The 22,012-nt window shown below is 36.8% G+C and overlaps 2 protein-coding genes across 2 annotated transcripts; both read left to right on the top strand.

The window, feature by feature from the left end:
* Positions 1-111: 111 nt before the first annotated feature.
* selenow2b (selenoprotein W, 2b) lies at positions 112-3,257 on the top strand (the record flags this gene model as incomplete). Its single annotated transcript, XM_079882797.1, has 3 exons — positions 112-199; positions 644-720; positions 2,341-3,257. Coding segments are annotated over 3 exons (246 nt in total), but the record flags the coding sequence as incomplete, so codon positions are not given.
* Positions 3,258-6,811: 3,554 nt separating this feature from the next.
* Positions 6,812-20,341, top strand: slc4a1a (solute carrier family 4 member 1a (Diego blood group)). Its single transcript, XM_079865110.1, has 21 exons — positions 6,812-6,906; positions 8,666-8,732; positions 8,846-8,901; positions 9,875-9,972; positions 10,062-10,108; positions 10,199-10,364; positions 11,545-11,680; positions 11,848-11,917; positions 12,469-12,511; positions 12,609-12,793; positions 12,883-13,084; positions 13,569-13,772; positions 15,018-15,166; positions 15,268-15,462; positions 15,627-15,872; positions 16,209-16,298; positions 17,523-17,689; positions 17,852-18,093; positions 18,255-18,424; positions 19,143-19,316; positions 19,616-20,341. The coding sequence occupies exons 2-21, from the start codon at positions 8,706-8,708 to the stop codon at positions 19,661-19,663; spliced, it is 2,715 nt and encodes a 904-aa protein (XP_079721236.1). The 5' UTR covers positions 6,812-6,906; positions 8,666-8,705; the 3' UTR covers positions 19,664-20,341.
* Positions 20,342-22,012: the final 1,671 nt, after the last annotated feature.

Raw genomic sequence — 22,012 nt, 5'->3', positions numbered from 1 at the left:
GTTATCGTGTGTGGTAACTGAAGCTGGTTACACTGGCAGAAATGACTGCGCATATTTTGAACGAAATAAAGAATATTAATAACTGTTCTCTACCCCACCAGCGGTGGATGAGGCTACGCGCCTCGCTTCCTGGAGCTGAAGCGAGACATCAAGGCGAAGTTTCCTGATGCGGAGGTGTCTGGCTTCGTGGGCAGGAGAGGTCGAGTACACTGTGTCCTTCTGATATCCTACTCATAATTTCCACTAGTCCGTGTGTTTTTTCAAACTTTTTTTCAACTCCAATTATCTTTTAAGCTAAATACGTTTAGCTTACTTAAAGGGATAGTTCACCCAAAAATGAAAATTCTATCATTTTCTCACCCTCAAGTTGTTCCAAACCTGCATGAATTTCTTTCTTCTGCTTAGCACAAAATAATATATTTAAAAGAATATGGGTAACAAAACAGAGGATCGGACCCCACTGACTTCCATAGTAATTTTTCCCCCATATGGAGGTCAATAGGGTCCATCAACTGTTTGGTTACCCATATTCTTCTAAATATTCTTCTTTAAAACTTAAATTCCCCATTAATAATTGGTAGTAACAGTGTCACCTGTTTGTGTCCAGTATATTAACATACGCTCTCTTTCCTTTTCCCTGTAGGAAGTTTTGAGATCGAGATCAATGAACATCTGGTCTTCTCAAAGTTAGAAACGGGTGGTTTCCCTTATAATGAGGATGTAAGCATCAGCAAATATTACTTTCTTTGTTTGTAATGTGTGTAATAGTTTGTAAACCACAGTGCATCCAAAAAATGTAGGAAAAAAATCTTTTAGTGCAAGTGCCTTGGCTTTTTTTTTTTTTCTCTCTCATTTTTATGATTGAGACCCAACTAAAGAGCACCTTCTGGGATCATTTTTATGAGGTCCTTCCAACATTCAGCGTTCCAAGATGTTTCCCTTTGACACGTTGAATCCTTTGACTTGATGTGTGCTATTGAGTTAAAAGACATTTATATGATGAGTACATTTTTGGGGGCTGCAATTTCAGTGTGCGTACATTATCTCTCTTTGGTAATTTAATGTTATTTTGTTGTCCTGCACCTGAGCCCATTTTTTTTTTATTTTTTTTTTTATGATGAGTACCTTTTGAAGCCAATAATTTTCAAGTTTGCTTTTATTAGTCATCGAGAGTAAATTTGTTTCCACCGTAGATGCGTACATAACACATACGCATAAAACACGTTAAATTATCGACATATCATAATAGAATCAAAAATAATCACTGACATCACAAAAAACAAAGAAAGCATAAGTGATGTATCAATGGCTGATTTCCTATGTATTTACATCGATATCTACGGCCAGAAGGCGGGGATCAAATATTTATAGAGTGAGTGGTCTGCGTCGTTTAAGATTTGTTGTGCCTTTCGTAACGTGAATGTAGAGACAATATCTGATAAATTAGGGGTAGGGATACCAATTTTACTTGCTAAATAAGTTATCTTTAAGAATGTGTTCTTGTTGGTAACTGTTAGCATATGAAAAACACAAATGGCACCATAAATAAGTACTGGCTCAATAATACTGCGATACAAAAGAAGAAGATGACGAGGCTGAACAGACAAGTTTCTAAGTTTACGAATAGCTGTCAGTCTTGGTTGACAGCACTTGTAATCCCCTAGAGTTGAAATTTTGATCCAAAGTAATGCAGAGATAATTGAAATACTCCACCCTTTCAACTATCTCTCCGTTAATGGTAATGCTAGAAGCATGAATCTGTGTTTTTGGGTTCCAGTTCCTTAGTCTTTGAAATATTGAGGTGCAGAAAGTTATCCTCACTCCACGTACTAAAATGTGCTATAGAACATTGATAGTCCAAAAAAGAGTCATTGTCCTTAAGCAGAGCAAGAATGGCTGTATCATCTGCTCATTTAAAGTAATGAGTATGACTTAAAAACGTAGGATCATCCTTTTACATTTTTATAATGTAAGTTTGTTTCTTTAAGACAACTTTATGAAATAACACAAACTGAATTATGAGAACGAATAGTCACCAAAAATCTTAAACAAATCAATAGACTGCAGCTCTGCGCACGCATGGCCATTCACTCAACTAACTCAATGGGGCTGATGGTGAACATTGGTGACTGCTTTTCCTGCACTATCCTCTCCAAATGATCCATTTAAATAAAGTTTTGTCCAGAAATGTGTAGTTCAGCAAAATTTTATATTTGTTTTACAAATAACATAAATATAAATCAAAAGATCTTAAGACATTTAAGTTAGTGTACATATTTAAGTGTTGTGGGTTTTTTTTTTTTATCCTAATCCTAATTTTCCTTTGTCCAATTCCTGCAGATTATGGAGGCCATTGTTAAGGCTAAGGATGGCAAGCCTGAGAAGATCTCCAGAAACCGTAAAGAGTGCATCATCCTCTAAATGCTCATTACCGTCTCAGCAGAGATGAGCTCCCATCCTCTGTCCGGTCCACATGAGCATCTTATTGGCCCATTGCAGAAAATGGTTTATTCGTTTTGAAAATCTTCACTTCACTGTCTTCCTTTATGGCTCTAGTTTTTTGGACGTAAATGATTGCTGTAGCTTAAAGTTCAAAAGTTATGGTATGAGGCTTCAGTCCAGAAAACTATAAACCGAAGTTGAGTAATAATGAGGATAGTGAAGAGAAGAGTTACCCTTTTTTTTTTCTTTTTTTTTTTTGACAGGCAGAATAATGTTTTAGGTATAGGAATAAGACTAGACATGCATGATATCTCATGAATAAAAATATTACTTACATTGGAGTAGAATATCAAAGATAAAGTTATTAGAATGAATTATAGTGAAATAGACAAAAATGGGGTAGAGGGCAGTTAGTAAGATTGCTTGATTATTTGGGGGGAAATGTCCCACTGAAACTGATGAATGAACACTGTAAAACTCATATTTTGTTTCTTTATTGCATAGGCTTTTTTGCTTTACTTATTCCAAAAATAAAGAAATAAAAAACTTTTTTATCATTGGATAAACAGTAAATTAAAGTTTAGTTTATGAGAATCAAACAAATATTTTTTACAGTGTAGCTCAAAGGTAATTAGCTCATCATTTTAGATTTATTAAATGATTTCTGTGGTCCATGTAATGTATAAATAAATAAATAGTTTCTGAAAATATTGGTAGATTGTTTTTGGTTTGTCACATTGGATATATCTAAAATATAACTCTTGTTAAACCACTTTGCTTTAGGCTAGTCAATTTCATAAACGTTATATAATCATATTGCATTTGAATTTATTGAAATCCTTCAGGTTGTAAACATTTTTCACCAGCAGTAGAGGGCGTTTTTCATTGCTGTTCAGTATATTTGCTATCATATTTCTGTTCAAGCATTAACAAAAAGGAGGCGAAACTATTTAAATGGAGCCATTTATAATGAAGATTTCTTATACTTACGAATATATATATATATATATAATTTTTTTTTTTTTTTTTTTTACTAGCAATCATTTGCAGTGAAGCATCTCACAAGATTCAGTTGTGTAGTGTACTATGAAATATTGTGAATTAAACAAAAGGTGATTAAGTTCAGAGTCAATATAACACATCTCAGCTTTTGTAAGAAAAAACACACATAAGGCCCTGACACCAACATTCATTATATCAAAGTGTCAAATGTAATGGTGCTTACATGCTTATTAAGGCAAAGATAATGTGAGGAAAATTCAGAGAGGGGAGTTTCCAACACTGCACTGTAATTTTCAAAATGAAAATTCTGTCAACGCCCTTAAAGCAGCCGGTGATAGTTTGTGTGTGTGTGTGGTTATCACAGAACAGTCAATCTTTATCATAAAACACCAGAGACTGCAGAAGAGACACACCTACACATACACACATGTGCTGTTCAATATAATATGTGCAGTATGCCATGAACGCTGGGGAATAATATCATACAAACACTTTAGTCTAACGCACATTGGTGTTATTGTGAAGAGCAGAGATGCTCTCAAGTACTAGCAGTGTAAACTAATACCTCTGACAATGAGAATTCAATTAATGAATTACTTTAATAATGTCCATGTTATGCATACATTTCTCATTCAAAAGGCAAATGTTGAGCCTGTTGATGTATAACAGTTTTGATTTTTGGCAAGATTTTACTATATGGTAAAACATTTGTTGGTTTAGTTACATTTTTGTTGTCAGTATATTTTTGAAAATAACTATGAATTGAACCAAAATATATTTAAAAAAGACGAATCTAATCAAATCGTGCATTTCAATGCAAATTTTAAACGAACTGAATAATTTCTAGAGCAAATATTTACTATCCTACTAAACAGCTTTGTTCAGTAACTGGCGAATAGAAAACGTCAGCTTTTGTTTTAGTGTCTAAAATTAAACTACAAGTCACAAAAACCTGCTTTAGCATTCACACACACGCACACACACACACACACGCTCCATGAAGAGTCTCTCCAGACTGGCTCAGTAATCATGCAACAGGGTGCTTGGCTTCAGTTACTGTTGTTCACAATCACAGGTCCTGTGATGCTCTTCTCTGGAGATGCTTTTATTCCATCCCTTAATAGGTCTCATAACTGCAGGCCTGAGCATTAATTACTCACGTACTCCTGAAAGGTCTCTAGCCACATGAATGCTTACATCATTTATGTGTTGTCGGTGGACTGTAATCGTTACCTGAGGTCTCCAGTGAAAAGGTGCATAAAGCACCTGTCATAAAGGCGTGTATTCCTCCCCATGGACGTTTAAGGATTTTTTAACATAATAATTGCAGGGACAGACCTGTCCAATCCTGCTCATGAAGAGCCACCTTTCTGCAGAGTTCTGCTCCAACCTGCCTGGAAGTTTCTAGCTATCTTGAAGACCTTAATTAGCTGGTTGAGATGTGTTTAATTAGGGTTAGAGTTAAACTCTGCAAGAAGGTGGCTCTTTCCAGGAGCAGGATCTGTGTATTGGATCGACCTGCCTTGCTCGAGGCCACAGTGGGAATGATCCAAGAAGATGTCAGAAGTGCTCTGTTTTCTCAGTCGATGTCACTTGGGATTGAAACCTCAAACTTTCTAATGGCAGCCCAAGACCCTTGACCATTGGGCTACCGCCATCTCCATGTTTCAGGTAATGTTGTGTCACAGTCAGTCACATTAGTTATTGTTTTGTCTTTAAATATTGGAAATTAATTGTAGTTGTTCGTATAAATTGAATGTTTGTGTCTGAAAGCTCATGTAAATGTGAGTGCAGTGGTAAAGGGTCTTGGGTGTGTGGATGTTGAGTCAATCTCATTTCTCATTTTTTTAGCATATCAGTTGGGTTATTACTACTTCCAAGAAATCATTTTCCCAGCTGTGTTCACCTCAGGCCCAGTGTACGAGGGCTGTAAACATAGTGGGCCGTTCCCCCAATTCAGAGTTTTCCCCACAATTTCTTCTTATAACAGAACTGAAATATTAAGGTTGATGAGGGCCATGTAATTGTAATGGAAGTCTGTTTAAACCAAAAACATTTGATGACCCCACATAATGTGTATTGTTCAAAATTCATGTATGACTTGAAATGTTTACTACTGTATACATACGTATATATATATATATATATATATTAGTTTATAAAATGTATATACACTGTATATGTATATAAATATAAGTATATTATATTATAAATATATGATTATATATAAATGGGGGGGGGGGGTCACCTAAATAATCCATTCACATGTAATGTGATGAATGGTATAGCATCAACAAATTGGGTGATATTCCCATGAAAAACAAAACAAAAATGTATTAAAATTGTTTTATTTGAAAATTTCTTTTGCATTACACCCTAAGCACAGCTAAATCGATCAGATGATGGGACAAGGCTTACAGTCCTGCTAATTACATCAGTAGTAAGACCACAAAGTACCCAGTAAGTAATGGGGTCCTTTTCACAGAATCATCACTCTAGAAGAAAAGTTAATCAGCAAATGACACACCCCAAATTATTGCTTTGTTTTACTTATTTCCAGTACTTAAACAAGCTCTCATTGGCTCAAGAGACAGCAGTGTTTCCGTGACTCAGCGGAAAAAGAGGTGACATGAAACTGATGTGAGGGCCGTGGAGGGGGAAACCTCTTCAAGCGCCCCCCCAGACACCTTTGGAGGGGTGTCCTCCATTATCTGATGTGAAGGGAATCCCTAACCTCTACACAGCTTGACGTCAGAAGGCAAGATGCTTTTTTAATGATTAATGTGCCTTGCTAGTGATGAGCTCCACATTAACACTGCACATAGACCTCTCTCTCTCTCTCTCTCTCTCTCTCTCTCTCTCTCTCTCTCTCTAAGTGTGTCAGAATTTGGCCATCATCCAGGTTAACTGTTACTGTTCTGGGAGTGGCTTGAGCATTGGGTTATTTATATTTTATATTTATGTTGTTGTTTTTTTGCATATAACTTCTTACCTTGCTGAGCTAGCAATAAAGTGCACAATTCACATGATCAAGCCCATGCATTTTTGAATCAGTCAAATGAGGATGCAGAATTAACTTATGACAGGTAGCCTATCTGAGTCTGTACCATGCTTGTTAAACTATAGGCCTCAAACTCTTTCTCTCTCTTATGTTCTCTCTCTCACTGTTTTTGGGAGTGGTATTAGGGTTGGGGTATTCCTGCTGTAAGGTGGCCCCATCGATAAGGCTATTTCTCTGATTATGGGGGTCTTATCACTCCTTCCCACCCCTGGGTGCTCTGCGCATGCTGTCGCTTTTCGGGTTGCCCCGCACTACGTGACTTTACGTCTTTCTCTCTTTTTCCATTACCCCTCCATCCCCACCCATGCCTTTTGAATCGGTCAGAGGTCAGTCTTGAGTTAGGCTCTCAAAGTGTAGACGCGGACACCCAGCACAGACCCGCCAGGACCACCTGGACTCAGGTAAGGGTGTGTTGTGCTCTGTTAAACAGTAAGATTAAGTGTTTTTGAGAAGGTCTTAGAGGGCTAGAATGAGACAGTGTCACTTGCAGACAGGGGGACACCTGCTAAAGGTCATTTTAAGAGCAGGACAGATCTCATTGTTACTTGCAGCAGTAAATTATCAGTCATTTTGCAAGTGTTGCTGGAAGAACTATGAAACTTTTTTACTAATTATAGAGTTGTTTTCTAACTCTCTCAAAAGACAGCCTGAAAATGAGCTTTCATACTGGGTTTCTTATAGCTGCAGACTGTAAATGTATAACTCGAGTACACTTTCCGAAAAACAAAAACAAAAAAGTAATCAGATGTACTTTTTTAAGTACAAGCAACTTGGATGCTGAAGTCATTTAAAGTTAAATTACATTAAATTGACTTAAACAAATGAGCTGAATTTTGTAGAACTTCAGTTTGAAAATTTCTTCACTTATTTTGATGAGTTAAAACAATGTAAAAACATATGTTGTCATAACTTATTGATCATATATTTTTTTTTGATTGTATTTGTTGTATATGTCTTGGTAATTAACCTACTGAGGGTCACATTGGTATATTTAACTAATTAGCTGAAAACAATTCTAATAAACTATTTAAGGAAACATATGAAGAGTTCAGATGCAAAAGTGCCATCTGAAATTTTCTTCTAGAATGGTCATTTTTATCAAACTCGTATATTTAAGTTCAGTAGTTTCACTTAAATGACAATTAATAGGTCATTTTCATTGCTATTTAAGTGAAATTGCTGAACTTAAATATACGAGCTTGTTAAAAATGATCATTCTAGAAGAAAATTTCAGATGGTGCTTTTGCATCTGAACTCTTCATATGAAGACTTCAGATGCAAAAGCCTCTAAGTCTGTCTAAAGTTTTTGTTTAATGTTAACATTTTTATCAGGCTCCTATGTTGGTTTCTTCCCAAGTACCGGCATTTCTGAATGGGCTGAGGCTGGGATTTAGTGAGTTTGAAGTGAAAGTATTTGATGAGCGTATAGTATGTGCGGAGAGCATTCACTCAATATTATTATCTCATTTTTGACAGAGGTGGCTTTTAGAGGCTTTTGCATCAGAGGTCTTCATATTCTCTTCTCCCTCCACTAGGTTCATCCTCACTCACAATGTTTTGCACAAATCCCAGGAGGTTCTAGAAAACGTTGATAAATCCATTTTTATTTTAACATGGGGAATACATCTGTGTTTACTATCTGTTGAAGTAGTTGAGAGGGCTTCGCCAAACCCCTCTGCTGCGCCCTATCTGCCTCTGTCCATGAGGAACAGAACAGTCCTTATCACGATAGAAGTTCAGTCTTCAGATGATTGTCTGTTTGTGGCTCTTACACGCCCTTGTGCTAGTTAGGGGTGAGCCTCCGTTTTTGAGCCTCTGAAAGACTTGAAAACAGAGTTGTGATCTGATACTCAGTGTTTGCTTTTAAAAGAACTATTCAAAGACATACAGAACATTAAAACTATATAATTTCATGAATAATTGATATTTATATGTGCTCTTACAAATATACTGTAAATATTTTAGGCAAATCGTATTAAGTAAAGTGAGTATGAGGCATGAGTTTACAGGTAAAACTCATTCTAGTTCTCAAGAACAGTGTGCTGAAATGATAACACTTTAATAAAGGGGAATACATGAATGAACGATAACCACTGCCTGTAGCAGGTGTGCACGTCTTACAGTCTTACTGTGTTATTTTGTTTCTCTGTGTGAATGAAGGTTATGTGTGAGACTTTCTGACAGAAAGAAGACAGTCTCGATGATGGAAGCCATATCGTTTGAAGGGGTGAGGAAAGCATCTCATAGCACATTAAGTGGTTGATGTACAATGATATTTTACATTTATACATGCCATAAAGTGTAGTAAAACATTGTGTATCTCTCTCTCTCTCTCTATAGGACAATGACATGTCCTATGAGGACAGTGAGTCACCTCTACCATCTCCATTAACTTTGTGAGTATCATATGGACACACATAACACACATTGAGAGAAATGCAAATATAGTTGTGTCTGCTTCACTGTATTTTCATCACTTAATTCTGTCCTGGTCAGGTTACATCTTAAAATCAGGGGGAAAATTTTGAAGAAATAGTTTACACAAATTAAAATGCATTTTTATGGTGATTAACAACCCCAAACTGTCATGCCCATAGGGCATCCAGAAATTTTGATTATTGTTTTTTATTAGAATATTCTTTTTTTATATTTAAATGAGCATATTTTACAGGAATTACAACATGATGTATAAATACTTTACAATTTCAATAAATAAATAAATAAATCAGTTTTCAAAAATGAGAATAAGGTTTTCCACATTACCATATTGAGAATTAATAACTGTCGTCAAAGCAATCGTGCAATGCAAAACATCTAATTATTCCTTAAAAAACTGGGAAAATCTTTATTTTCATTTTGGGGTGATATGCTACAGATATGTTTTAACAAAATAGTATCCACATTTTATTTAATTATCAGTTATTGTATTTATATAGTAGTTTATTTTTGAGAGAAGCTAATCAGACATCTGAAAGAAAAAATCATCTTAAAACGTACTAATCATTTAAATCTCGGATTATTATTAAAAATGATTATTTGATAGGCTTTCATATTGAATTTCATGGGTAGTGATGAATGTGTGGCTTATTGTGCACTATTTAAAAAAAAAAAAAGACTGCACACTACACATTAGAACTACAGAGAGTAAAGATGTAAAATGTCGCGCCCTTGTGGCCGAGCGGGGCAGTGTGAGGCCTAGACAGAGTGAGGTTTATGTTTCTTGTATCAGGGATGGCTTGAGTCACTTTATAAGACGATGGAGCTCAGCTTGGCCTATGGTGCATAAGATCTGGTGAGTGTGTGGAGCTGTGACAGTGGGTCTTTGCCCTGGTGTGTGTTGTAGTATGTGCTCTCTGTCGCCCTCTATAGGACACCCGGGGGACACAAAGGCAGCTATGACTTAGAGCAGATGAGGCAGCAGGAAGAGCTGCAGCATCAGACCTTCACCTTCTCTAGAGACTTAGAGGGTGTGTTTGCCTTACACATGCATATATATAAAAACACAAACCTTAAATCTTCCTGGTTTGGTACTCATTTTTTCCATCTCCCTTTTCAGCCGCTCGAAATACCAACACCAATGCCATCAAGAGAGGAGATGCAGAGGTGAAACACACAAACAGATTAATTACTTACTTGCATATATTTTACTTCTTTTTAAAACACTTAATGAAACACTCTGTTTGTCCACCTCAGGCATACGTTGAGCTGAATGAGCTCCGTGGGGAGCTGTGGCAGGAAATGGGACGCTGGGTGGGTTATGAGGAGAACTTAAGCCCTGCCACGGGACAGTGGAGCCAGGCCCACATTTCCTATCTCACCTTTAAAAGCCTCATTCAACTCCGCAAGGTCATGAGCACAGGTAAGACACCAAGTGACATGTTTAGACCAGTGGTCTCAAAGTTTTCTCCCTGGAAGTTTCTAGTAATCCTGAAGATCTTTATTAGCTGGGTCAGGTGTGATTAATTAGGGCTGGAGCTAAACTCTGCAGGGAATATACTTCTAACAAAGGCCCATATTTCAACTAAAGCATGCTAATTCAGTGACTAAATCATGAAAAACACACCAAGCAAATCAAAGCTCTCTTTCAAAGTTTTTATGCTGACATCACACTTGTCACATGATGAAAATAATAAATGCTGTTTCAGATTATAAAGCAGCCATATCACAATAAGTCCCCAACAATATTTGAAGGACCCCCCCCCCACACACACACACACACACACACACACACACTTTTTTTAAAACAAATGTACATCCATAGATTAAAATAAGAAAATAAAATAACTCTAATGAACATTTTAATGATTTAATTTTAGAATTTCAGAAGTTTGTCATTGAATTAAAATAGATTTTTGTCTTATTTTAAATCATTTTAAGACATCTTGAGGTTCCCTAACGCCCAGTACACACTGTATGATTTTGGGCAGTCACAGACGAAACATGACCAATCGTGGCTCTAAACGGTGGTTCTACATCATACAGTGAGAGAGGGTCGAAGACGGCCGTTGTCACGGTCTTGTGACCAAAGATAGCCTGCGATCATTTTCTGACAGTTTCAGAAATTTAGCATGATCACCTCACATTGTGTTTGCTGCCACAACCTACGTCTACTGACTAGCCAATAAAAATGTAACATGAAATGGCGTATTGTTCAACATGACACTGAGCTGAAACGTAAAACTACTTACCTCAAGCTCCATTTGAAAAATTGGTGTGCCAAGTTGGCCTCTTTTCCCTAGCCATGACCGTTTCCATATTCTCTTTCACTTCTTTTTCTTTTTTTCAGGCAACATAAAAACCACAATTGCCAAAGTGCGATTCATATTTGTTTACCACTAGCGCATGCTGATGACATTTTATTCTTCTATTCTAACTACGATTCAATAGGTGTCATCATCGTACAGTCTACATACATATCCTACCCAAGTTTATTAGATCCATGTTGTACAGTGTGATTACATTTGTAATGATCTTATATTGGATTCCTGTCTGTAGCAGGCATTAGAAGTTTTTTTTATGTTTACAATGACTGTAACCAGGGGCGGTGCTGCTTGATGTTGATGACAGCAGCTTATCAAGCATTGGTCAGAAGATGGTGGAACAGCTTCTGCTCAAAAAAGAGATCCGGCCCACAGACCGTGACGCTCTTGTGACCATACTGCAACGCAAGCGCACGTAAGGCTCCTCATTATCTCTGCAGCTTTGTGTTTGTGTATGTGGAGGACAGTTATGTTTTTTTGTTATTATTATTTCAGAGATCCATATTAATTGGTATATGAGTCACAGCTCTATATGACTGTTTATGGATATAAACTTTATGACTCATTGTTTCTGCTTTACAGTCAATTAGAGCCTACTTCAGCCCCTGGTTCAGCAGACATAGAGCTGCAAACATTCTCAGTCAGCAAACAGGTATCTATCTATCTATCTATCTATCTATCTATCTATCTATCTATCTATCTATCTATCCATCCATCCATCCATCCATCCATCCATCCATCCATCCATCCATCCATCCATCCATCCATCCATCCATCCATCCATCCATCCATCCATCCATCCATCCATCCATCCATCCATCCATCCATCCATCCATCCATCCATCCATCCATCCATCTATGTCTGTCCATCCATCCATATGGATCATATGATTTCCCTCTGATTTTTAAGCTAGGGTGGAGACAAGACCAGGATATCCTGCTTGTTAAAATCCATTTGTCTTTTCAGTTTTAGACTTTAAATGCTCAGTCAGATTCTGTCTGTTTTTTAGCATCCAAACAATTAAAAACTCTACATAGCCTCAAAAAAATAAAAAAGGGAACATTCCAGTACAGTTTTCCAGACCCATTGTGAAGGACTTCATTTAAAATCTTGTCAAAAAATAATTTTGCCTTTATTCTACGTTGGTATGTTGCTCTGCTAGTTTCAAATACTGACTTTTGCACTGTTCTGTTCATCCTCAGCGAGACATGGTTGATCGTGTGGAGGCCTCTGTGGTTTTATCAGGTGAGTGTGCCTTCATTTTTTATTCTGTATTGAAATGATTGTTCTTTATTTTCCAGCACATTGCATGCTCATGTTTCTTCACTCCTTCTCTCCCAAGGTGTGGTGGAGAACCTCCAGAAACCAGTGGTAGCGTTTGCACGTCTGCGGGATTCAGTGGTGATGGAAGGGGTTCTGGAAGCTCCAGTTCCAGTTCGTTTTGTCTTCTTTCTGATGGGACCCAGTCACAGCGGCATGGACTACCATGAGTGTGGCCGGGCCATGGCAGCACTAATGGCCGATTGGGTAAGGAGGAATTTTGGATTTTGCACTGAAATGTTATTGAATAAATATATATATATAATGTCTCATCTTCATTCTGTACCTGCAAACAGGTGTTCACTCTGGAGGCTTACTTGGCCACAAATGAGATGGATCTGACCAATGCCATGGCAGACTTCATGGACTGCAGCATTGTGATCCCACCCACAGAAATCCAGGATGAGAGCATGCTGAAGCCAATCATCAACTTCCAGAAGAAGATGCTGCGCGATAGGGCCCGCCCAAATGACACCAGACTCATGGTTGGGGGCAAAGGTCAGTCTTCATAGAATGATAAGCTGCTGATACAGCTTTGTTCATTTAATTTGACATTTAAATCTCTACACATCCTTTGCTCCCCTTGTGTGTTTGTTTATTAAATAATGTGAATAATCTGATTTTTATCAAATAATTTGTTGATACTTTGATCTACCAAAATGAGTATTGTACTTTCAGCTCCATTTAACACAATTTACAGATTGTAGATTCCATATGCATTCATGTCTTTCTCAAGAGCAAGATTTTATTAATTATAATAATTTTAGTTCTAGGATGCTGGTCCTGCATCCCTGCAAACTATTTAACATAGTTAGACTCACATTTACATTTAGTAATGTAGCAATGCCTAGTTCAGACATGTATGCAGTTTAGATGAATCAATAATGACTACAAGGAACGGTCCTTCTCTTTGATTATCTAGACCATCCTAGACTTAAATCTGGAATTACATCCAATGAATTGTACTTAATTGTTTGTTTAGCCCCGACTGGACCTGAGAAACCACGGGAGGATCCACTGGCCCGTACCGGCTATCCGTTTGGCGGAATGGTCAAAGACATAAAACGGCGCTACAAGTATTACCTTAGTGACTTCAAAGATGCACTGGACCCTCAGGTGCTGTCTTCTGTCATCTTCATCTACTTTGCTGCCCTTTCTCCTGCCATCACCTTCGGAGGACTTCTTGGTAAGTACATTCACTGCAAGCCCTGACTAATCACACCACTGAGAAAGATCTGAATCAGTGTCATTTAGCAGCTGGTCCTGGTCCACATTTCATCTTAGCCTGGCCAAGAATTGCCCACCTAGACAGGATGAAATCATTAAAGGGATACGAATTCCTACCATTTTCTCACCGTCATGCCGTCCCAGTCCCAGATGTACATGGCTTTCTTCCTTCAGATGAACACAAACAAAGGTTTTTATCAAAATAAACACGGTGGTAATCCATACAACCACAGTTGTTGGAATCACTGTCTTCTGAAGCAAAATAATATCTGTGTAAGAAAAGTACTACTATATATTTTAAACTTTTATAAACCATGCTTCCGGCCAGCTGTCACATGTGGATTCATGAGAGTGTCTTGAATTGGTACGTCAACACGTTTAGATGCACTTATGTCATGCTTTACAATGTGCTGACATTTACTTAAAAGCATGATCTTGCGTATGACAGTTGGCCAGAAGCGATTGTTAATAGTTAATTGATTTGCTTGGTGTGTAGTTTTTCTTACACACACCTATCATTTTGCTTCAGAAGAAATTGATTCATCAACTGTGGTCATGTGGATTACTGTTGTGTTCACGCTCTGTGGTTTTTGAAGAGTCAACTTTGGAAGTTCTGTACACTTTGCAATATGTGACCCTGGACCGCAAAATCAGTCATTTTCTTTTATTTATTTATTTAGATGTATACATCATCTGCAAGCTGAATAAATAAGCTTTTAATTGATGTATGGTTTGTTAGGATAGGACAATATTTGTCCGAGAATCAAAATTTAAAGTTTGCCTTTAAAGTTGTCCATTTATGTTCGCGATTGTGTTTATTCACTCACAAAAATAGATGTTTTATATATTTACGGTAGGCAATGTACAAAATATCTTCATGGAACATGATCTTTACTTAATATCCTAATGATTTTTGGCATAAAAGAAAAATCTATCATTTTGACCCTATACTAATGTATTGTTGTCTATTGCCACAAATATAGGCCTACCCGTGCAACTTGTGACTGGTTTTGTGATCCAGGGTCACATATATGGACCCACAGAGATGGATTATTTTTCTAAAAAAAAAAAGTTCATTTGCGCTTATCTGAAGAAAGAAATCATATACATCTGGGACTGTATGAGGGTGACTACATGATAAGAGAATTTTAAGTGTTGGGTGGAGTATCCGTTGAACTAACATCTCTCCATTTCTCTATTTTAGCGGATAAGACGGAGCATATGATGGGGGTCTCTGAGATGATGGTTTCTACCGCCGTGCAGGGTGTCATCTTTTGTCTGTTTGCGGCTCAACCAGTTCTCATCATTGGGTTTACCGGTCCATTGATGGTGTTTGAGGAGGCCTTCTTTCAGGTGATGCTTTTATCAGAGAGAATTGGTATTTAACTAGGTAGATTATTACCACCTGTATGACTTTTCTCATCCATCTAAACACTTTCATCTTTCCCATTCAGTTCTGCAAGTCTCATGGCTTTGAGTACATTGTGGGCCGTGTCTGGGTGGGCATGTGGTTGATCATCATTGTGGTGGTGATGATGGCAGTGGAGGGGAGCTTCCTTGTTCGTTTCATCTCACGCTTCACCCAGGAGATCTTCTCCATCTTGATCTCTCTCATTTTCATCTACGAGACCTTTTCCAAGCTGATCAAGGTATGAACAGGCTTTCAAATGCACACACACTTCGTTTGATTAGATCATATAATAGAATTTGTCCTCAAATCTTCTTATTTTTTCTCTATAAGAAATTATTGTAAAAAGCGCTATATAAATAAATGTGACTTGACTTGACTATACTTTGTTTTCTTGCTCCTCAGATTTTCAAAGCGCACCCTTTAATTTTGAACTACGATCACTTGAATGAAACCTTGGAAGACCCCTTCCACCCAAAATTGGTTGTCAACATCACAAAGCTTCCTGATGGCAATGTTACCAAACTACATGAGGTAATAGAGAGAGCATATCCCAACACCGCCCTGCTGTCCATGTGCCTTATGTTTGGATGTTTCTTCATTGCAATGTATCTCCGTGGGTTTAAAACTAGCACCTTCCTTCCTGGCCCCGTGAGTATGCCCAGTTTACTTTTTTTTTAATTTAAACTCTGATATTGCTTAGCCGAAAATAGGTTCAAAGTTTCAAACAATAATGATGTTTTAATCAGTAATAGTGTGTTTGGGGGGGAATTCAAGAGGCATTTTAGCAGATTGATTTTTTTAACAGATTACAGATTGTACAATCCAACCAAATAAAAGCCTTTAAGTGTATTTAATACTGCACATTTTATTTCATTTTATTTATTACCTGTAGTAGAAGTGTTGCCGAGGAAGGTTGTAACAAAATTTAAAACAAAAAGCTTATATTTCAGTTCATGTTACTAATAAAATACTGTACACCACCAGATCCGACGAATGATTGGAGATTTTGGTGTCCCCATCGCCATCTTCTTCATGATCGCTGTGGATATCAGCATCAGCGATGCCTACACACAGGTTAGCCAAACACTTCCTGTTGCATTGTATAGAGACGTGTTTTGCAATTACAGTTTTTACATTCTCTGAACTGTAAGTGCAATTGTCACAACTGTTTGTGGAACATCACAACATGTCTGAAAAATGTAGTTACTCACCTACATTTAATTCATGCTTCTAAGCCTAGTAATGGTTTCAGTAAATTGGCCAATGCCATCAAAATGAGAAGTGTCATCATGTGAGCCATACTGCTCAAAATGTTTTGATGGTTTTTCACCATGGCAGTAACCCTTGAAATGTTTGTTATAATATACAAATTTTATTTTTGTACTATTTTTATTTTTGACACAGTCTGCTTTAGATACAGATTTCAACAGTAGGTAAAGGTTAAATGAAGTCGATGTTGTTGTACGGAGAAAAATAATATGAACATTTGTATGTATGCACTAGCTTTATTTTTGTAGCAATGTGTTGAAACAGAAAATTCATATTTGCATGTCCATTTTTTCACATTTCTTATATTGAAATCATAAATAGAGATCAGAAATTTTCCCCAAAATGGCAAGTACAGTAATTCTGTAAAAAAAAAACTATATATATATATCTCCTCTCAGTATGTAACACTACGAGATCCATCTTCCACGTGCACGTAGCTGCTGTTCACGATTGTGATGATCAAAATGGTGGTGATTTGTTCTAGGCAAGCTCTATGCTTCCAAACTTGATTGGCTTATTCCTACTGTGATTCCTATATCATTACTATGGCAGGTCATTAGCTACAGCAAATTTAGTAGACATCACAAACATTCCATGTCATAGATAGTTATTGAATAAACGTATGTCTGACAGATTTTGATAAGTTAATGAATCATTTTGCATGTGATGGCTCACACAATGAAAGAATGTTGTAAAGCATGTGACAAGTTCACTGGGAATCAAGTTTTGATCAGCAAGCCATGCGCTTTAGTTATTGTGCAAATTGTAGACAGTTGTAATTACTCTTTTGCACATGCCTAGATTTGAACCTATTTTATTATTATTTGAGCCAAAGCGATTATGAAAAACTGTAAAAGTCCCTAGTGAATAAGCCAATGAAGACAAACATGTTTCATACATACCATCAAATGTTGCAATCTGGACCCAAACATAAATGAAATCACTTGTTTTAATCAAGACTTTCTGGGATTTTGACCATTATAACAGATGATGTCTCATGTTCTAACTTCTATTTACTTCCTGCTTTAGAAACTGGTGGTGCCAAAGGGGCTGACCGTGTCCAACACGTCTGCTAGAGGTTGGCTCATCAATCCACTGGGTGAGAAGAAGCCATTCCCTGTCTGGTTGATGTTCGCCTGTGTTGTCCCTGCCTTGTTGGTCTTCATCCTAATCTTCCTTGAGTCCCAGATCACCACGTGAGTTCCTCACTCATAAAGATATTCAGAATAGAATACTGGGTGAAGACACATAAAGTAAACAGCAAGTAGATGTAACAAAGTGAAGATTAATGCAAGGATTTTGGTCATCCTTGGTGTTGCTGCGCTGCCTTTACCACCTTACTTTTCCTTACCATCCAGGCTGATTGTGAGTAAGCCTGAGAGAAAAATGGTCAAAGGCTCTGGTTTCCATCTGGACCTCCTGATTTTGGTGTTCTTGGGAGGAGCTGGCTCTATCTTTGGTGTCCCGTGGCTCAGTGCTGCTACAGTGAGATCTGTCACCCACGCCAACTCCCTGACTGTCATGACCAAAGGCCCCAGACCGCAGATTGAACGTGTGCTAGAACAAAGAGTCAGTGGTATTTTGGTGGCCGTGATGGTTGGTGAGTTCCAAGCCCTTAATCTGAAACAATGACACTAAATAAATGTTTAAACAAAAGCAATTTGCTTTTATTGCCATTTAAAAAATATGAAATTGGCATAATAATACTTAATAAAATGTTATTGAACAATACACATAATAGTAATAATTTCTCACCCATAGGGGTCTCGATTCTCATGGAGCCCATCCTGAAAATGATACCTATGACGGCTCTGTTCGGGATCTTCCTCTATATGGGTATCACTTCCCTGAGTGGCATCCAACTTTGGGACCGTATGCTTTTGCTTATTATGCCAAAAAAGCATCATCCACCTGTTCCATTTGTCACCCGTGTAAGATTTATTTATGGACACATATACACTACATGGACAAAAGCACACTGCTGTAAAAAAGTATCAGTCCACTTTTATTTTGAAAGAAATTTATGCTTTTAATCCGCAAGAAAGCATTTCATTGATCAAAAGTGACAGTAAAGACATTTATAATGTTACTAATTATTTCTATCCCTCAAATAATCCTGAAAAAAATAAGTCACAAAAATATTAAGCAGCACAACTGTTTTCATCATTGATAATAATAGGAAACATTTCTTGAGCAGCAAATCATCATATTAGAATGATTTCTGAAGGGTCATGTGACACTGAAGACTGGAGTAATGATGATGAAAATTCAGCTTTGCCATCACAGGGATACATTACATTTTAAAATATATTCAAATATTTTTTGTTTGTTTTTTTAAAGTTATTTTAAATTGTAAAAATAATTCACAATATTACTGTTTTCACTGTATTTTTGGTCAAATAAATGTCTTGGTGAGCAGAAGAGACTGATTTCAAAAACATTAAAAAACACTTACCAACACCAAACTTTTGAAGGGTAGTGTGTGTGCGTGGACATCTAAACATCAAACCCAATAATTAGAAGGGAGTGTCCACATACTTTTGGCCATGTCTAGTAATCTCATCTATTGCTCCAACCATCGATCTAACTACAGATCTCTCTCTCTCTCTCTCTCTCTCTCTCTCTCTCTCTCTCTCTCTCTCTCAACAGGTGCCGACTATGCGTATGCACCTGTACACTTTGATCCAAGTGATGTGTTTGGTGCTTCTGTGGGCAGTAAAATCTAGTACGTTTTCACTTGCCCTGCCCTTTGTCCTGATCCTCACGGTCCCTCTAAGAATGTTCATGACCGGTCACGTCTTCACTGTCATGGAAATGAAATGCGTAAGTCTCTCTTTTATAGCGCTGAGACACAAGAAATACACATGAATGCACTTTTCACCCACCATGTCTTAATAGAAAAACAAAGCCACTTATCTGTATAGCCTAAATGATATGATGCCATCATGTTGTACATATAATGTACTGAGATTTATAATTATTATATTCTTAATTGTATTAATAATAGATTGACATAAATATTTTAAGATTTATCCCAAGGATGTTGACATGCTTTCATTAATCACAGCCATTTCATTTTTATCTACTGTTTATTTATGACTGCATATTTCATCCTTTTACAGCTGGATGCAGATGATGCAAACGTGAAATTTGATGATGAGGATGACTAAAATAACCCCAAAACTCCTTTGGACGTCTTTCTTGATTCTTGAATCCAAGCCACTATGAATTCATCTTACTGTGTGCATTACATGATAACCTTTTGCTTATATTTGTATCTGTTGTACATTCAAATTTTAGCTGAACAAATCTCAGTGTTGCTTTTATGAAAGTTTTAGAATGCAATTAATGCACACCTAAAATTCATAAACTGTTCATATATATTCCATATTTGTTTATCACAATATTTTCTTACTTTTTCATTGAACATTCTTTTTCACATTACATTTTATTAATTGTGTGTGTTTGTGTGCCTGATAAGACTTTTTTGTGTTTTGGGATTTATATATCATGGTGTTTATTTATTTAATGTATTCAGAGTTTCATGCAAAAAAAAAGATCGTATGCCAGTGTGAAGCATGTCAACCACACACCAGCTCGAATGTAAATCCCATCCTGCTTTAACAGCTGATACCTATGCAAAATGTGCCTTTATATTTCTTATGAGAATTTCAGGGACTTCATACCTGTAAATATAATAGGCTTACAAATACAGAATTTTAGCTATATAGGTTACTATTGCAAAGATTTAATACCTTTGAGTATAAATGAATAGTTGATTTTATGTGTGCTTGGTCTGTTATGCTGTGTGACTTTGTTTAATGATTAAAATTCTTTAAAACATCCACAATAATTGTTTGTAAGCAGGCCTTACACTCCTGTACTAAACTGCAAACACATCCACATCTCCAGTTGGCCCGGCTTCACAGGAGGTCTGTGCGGGCCTGACTCACCCAATCATGAGCTTGGCCCACCCTGGCAAACAACAGCCTCCAGCCGCCTTCCCAAGTGTCCAGCCTGTTCTGAGAGCCCTCTGAACTATAGCTTACATGTTAGAGCTGGACCTGCTTACAATCTGAATATTAGCAGGTTTTCATATTTTGACTTTAACCCTTACGCTGTGTTGAAAACCCTAATGTGTTCCAAATGACCAGCCTTTTAAACATTTCTTGTAAATCGATTGTTATGCTATATTATCACAAAATATCAGATTCAATCTTTTTGTCAACTTTTTTATTTTTTTTTCAATTAGGACAATTATTTTTTCAAACTGATTGATCTTAGGACTCATTCTGAGCCTCATTGATCTGAGGATAAAGTTCCTCTCTGTGAAAAAGAAAGCCTGTAATACTCAAAATTGTTTGTTTGTTTGTGTGTGTGTGTGTGTGTGTGTGTGTGTGTGTGTGTGTGTGTGTGTGTGTGTGTGTGTGTGTGTGTGTGTGTGTGTGTGTGTGTGTGTGTGTGTGTGTGTGTGTGTGTGTGTGTGTGTGTGTGTGTGTGTGTGTGTGTGTGTGTGTGTGTGTGTGTCACATGTAAATATGTGAACATTAACATGCTCCTGAAGACTAAATATTTGTTTTATTTTCGATCTCCCCCATTCATTTTCAATGGATGGTCATTTTTGATCAATGAGGCCTACAATCAGTCAGTTTAAAAAATAAATACAAAACCTGTTCTAATTTTTTTAAAAACAAGATGACAAAAAGATTGAATCCAATGTGTGGTGATAATATGCCATAATGAGAGATTCATCGGGTAATTTTGTCCAGGGACTTGGGACCGTGTAAAAAGGTGAAAAAAAATCACAAAAAAGTACAAAAAAATATCCAAAAAATTGGGGGAAGTAGTTATACCCTGTGTGAGGGAGGGGGGGGGGGGGGGGGCTATCCTCTCCGGACCTGAACACAACATAAGGATTTTAAAATGTAGTGCTGTCAATATGTTCAAATAAGCCATGATTTTTTTTATTTTTGTCATATTGTCAGTAGTATATCTACACATTACTAACTATACTAATTACTAACATTTGTGAAAGAAGTCTTTGCTCACTAAGGTTGCATTAATTTGATCAAAAATACAGTAAAAAAAAAATTTGTGAATAGTTAATTACAATTTAAAACAACTGTTTTCTAATCTGTTTTAAAATGTAATTTATCAATACAAAGCTGAATTTTCAGCATCATTACTCCAGTCTTCAGTGTCACATGATCCTTCAGAAATCATTCAGATATGATTTGCTGCTCGAGAAACATTTATTATCAATGTTGAAATCAGTTGTGCTGCTGAATATTTTTGTGAAAACCATGATACACATTTTTCAGGATTCATTGATGAGTAGAAAGTTCAAAAGGACAGAATTTATTTGAAATAGAAATAAGTCTTAACTGTAACTTTTGGTCAATGTAATGCATCCTTGCTAAATAAAAGTAATAATTAACTTTTTTTTTTAAATGTACAATGCTCAGTTTGTGCGTGAAAGAGTCACATTACCTGTGAATGGTATTTTATACTTGTAATAT

This window comes from Squalius cephalus (genome assembly GCF_949319135.1).
Source record: "Squalius cephalus genome assembly, chromosome: 1".
Taxonomy (NCBI): domain Eukaryota; kingdom Metazoa; phylum Chordata; class Actinopteri; order Cypriniformes; family Leuciscidae; genus Squalius; species Squalius cephalus.
The sequence above is the reverse complement of the archived record's forward strand: the minus strand, read 5'-3'. Positions and strand labels throughout refer to the sequence as shown.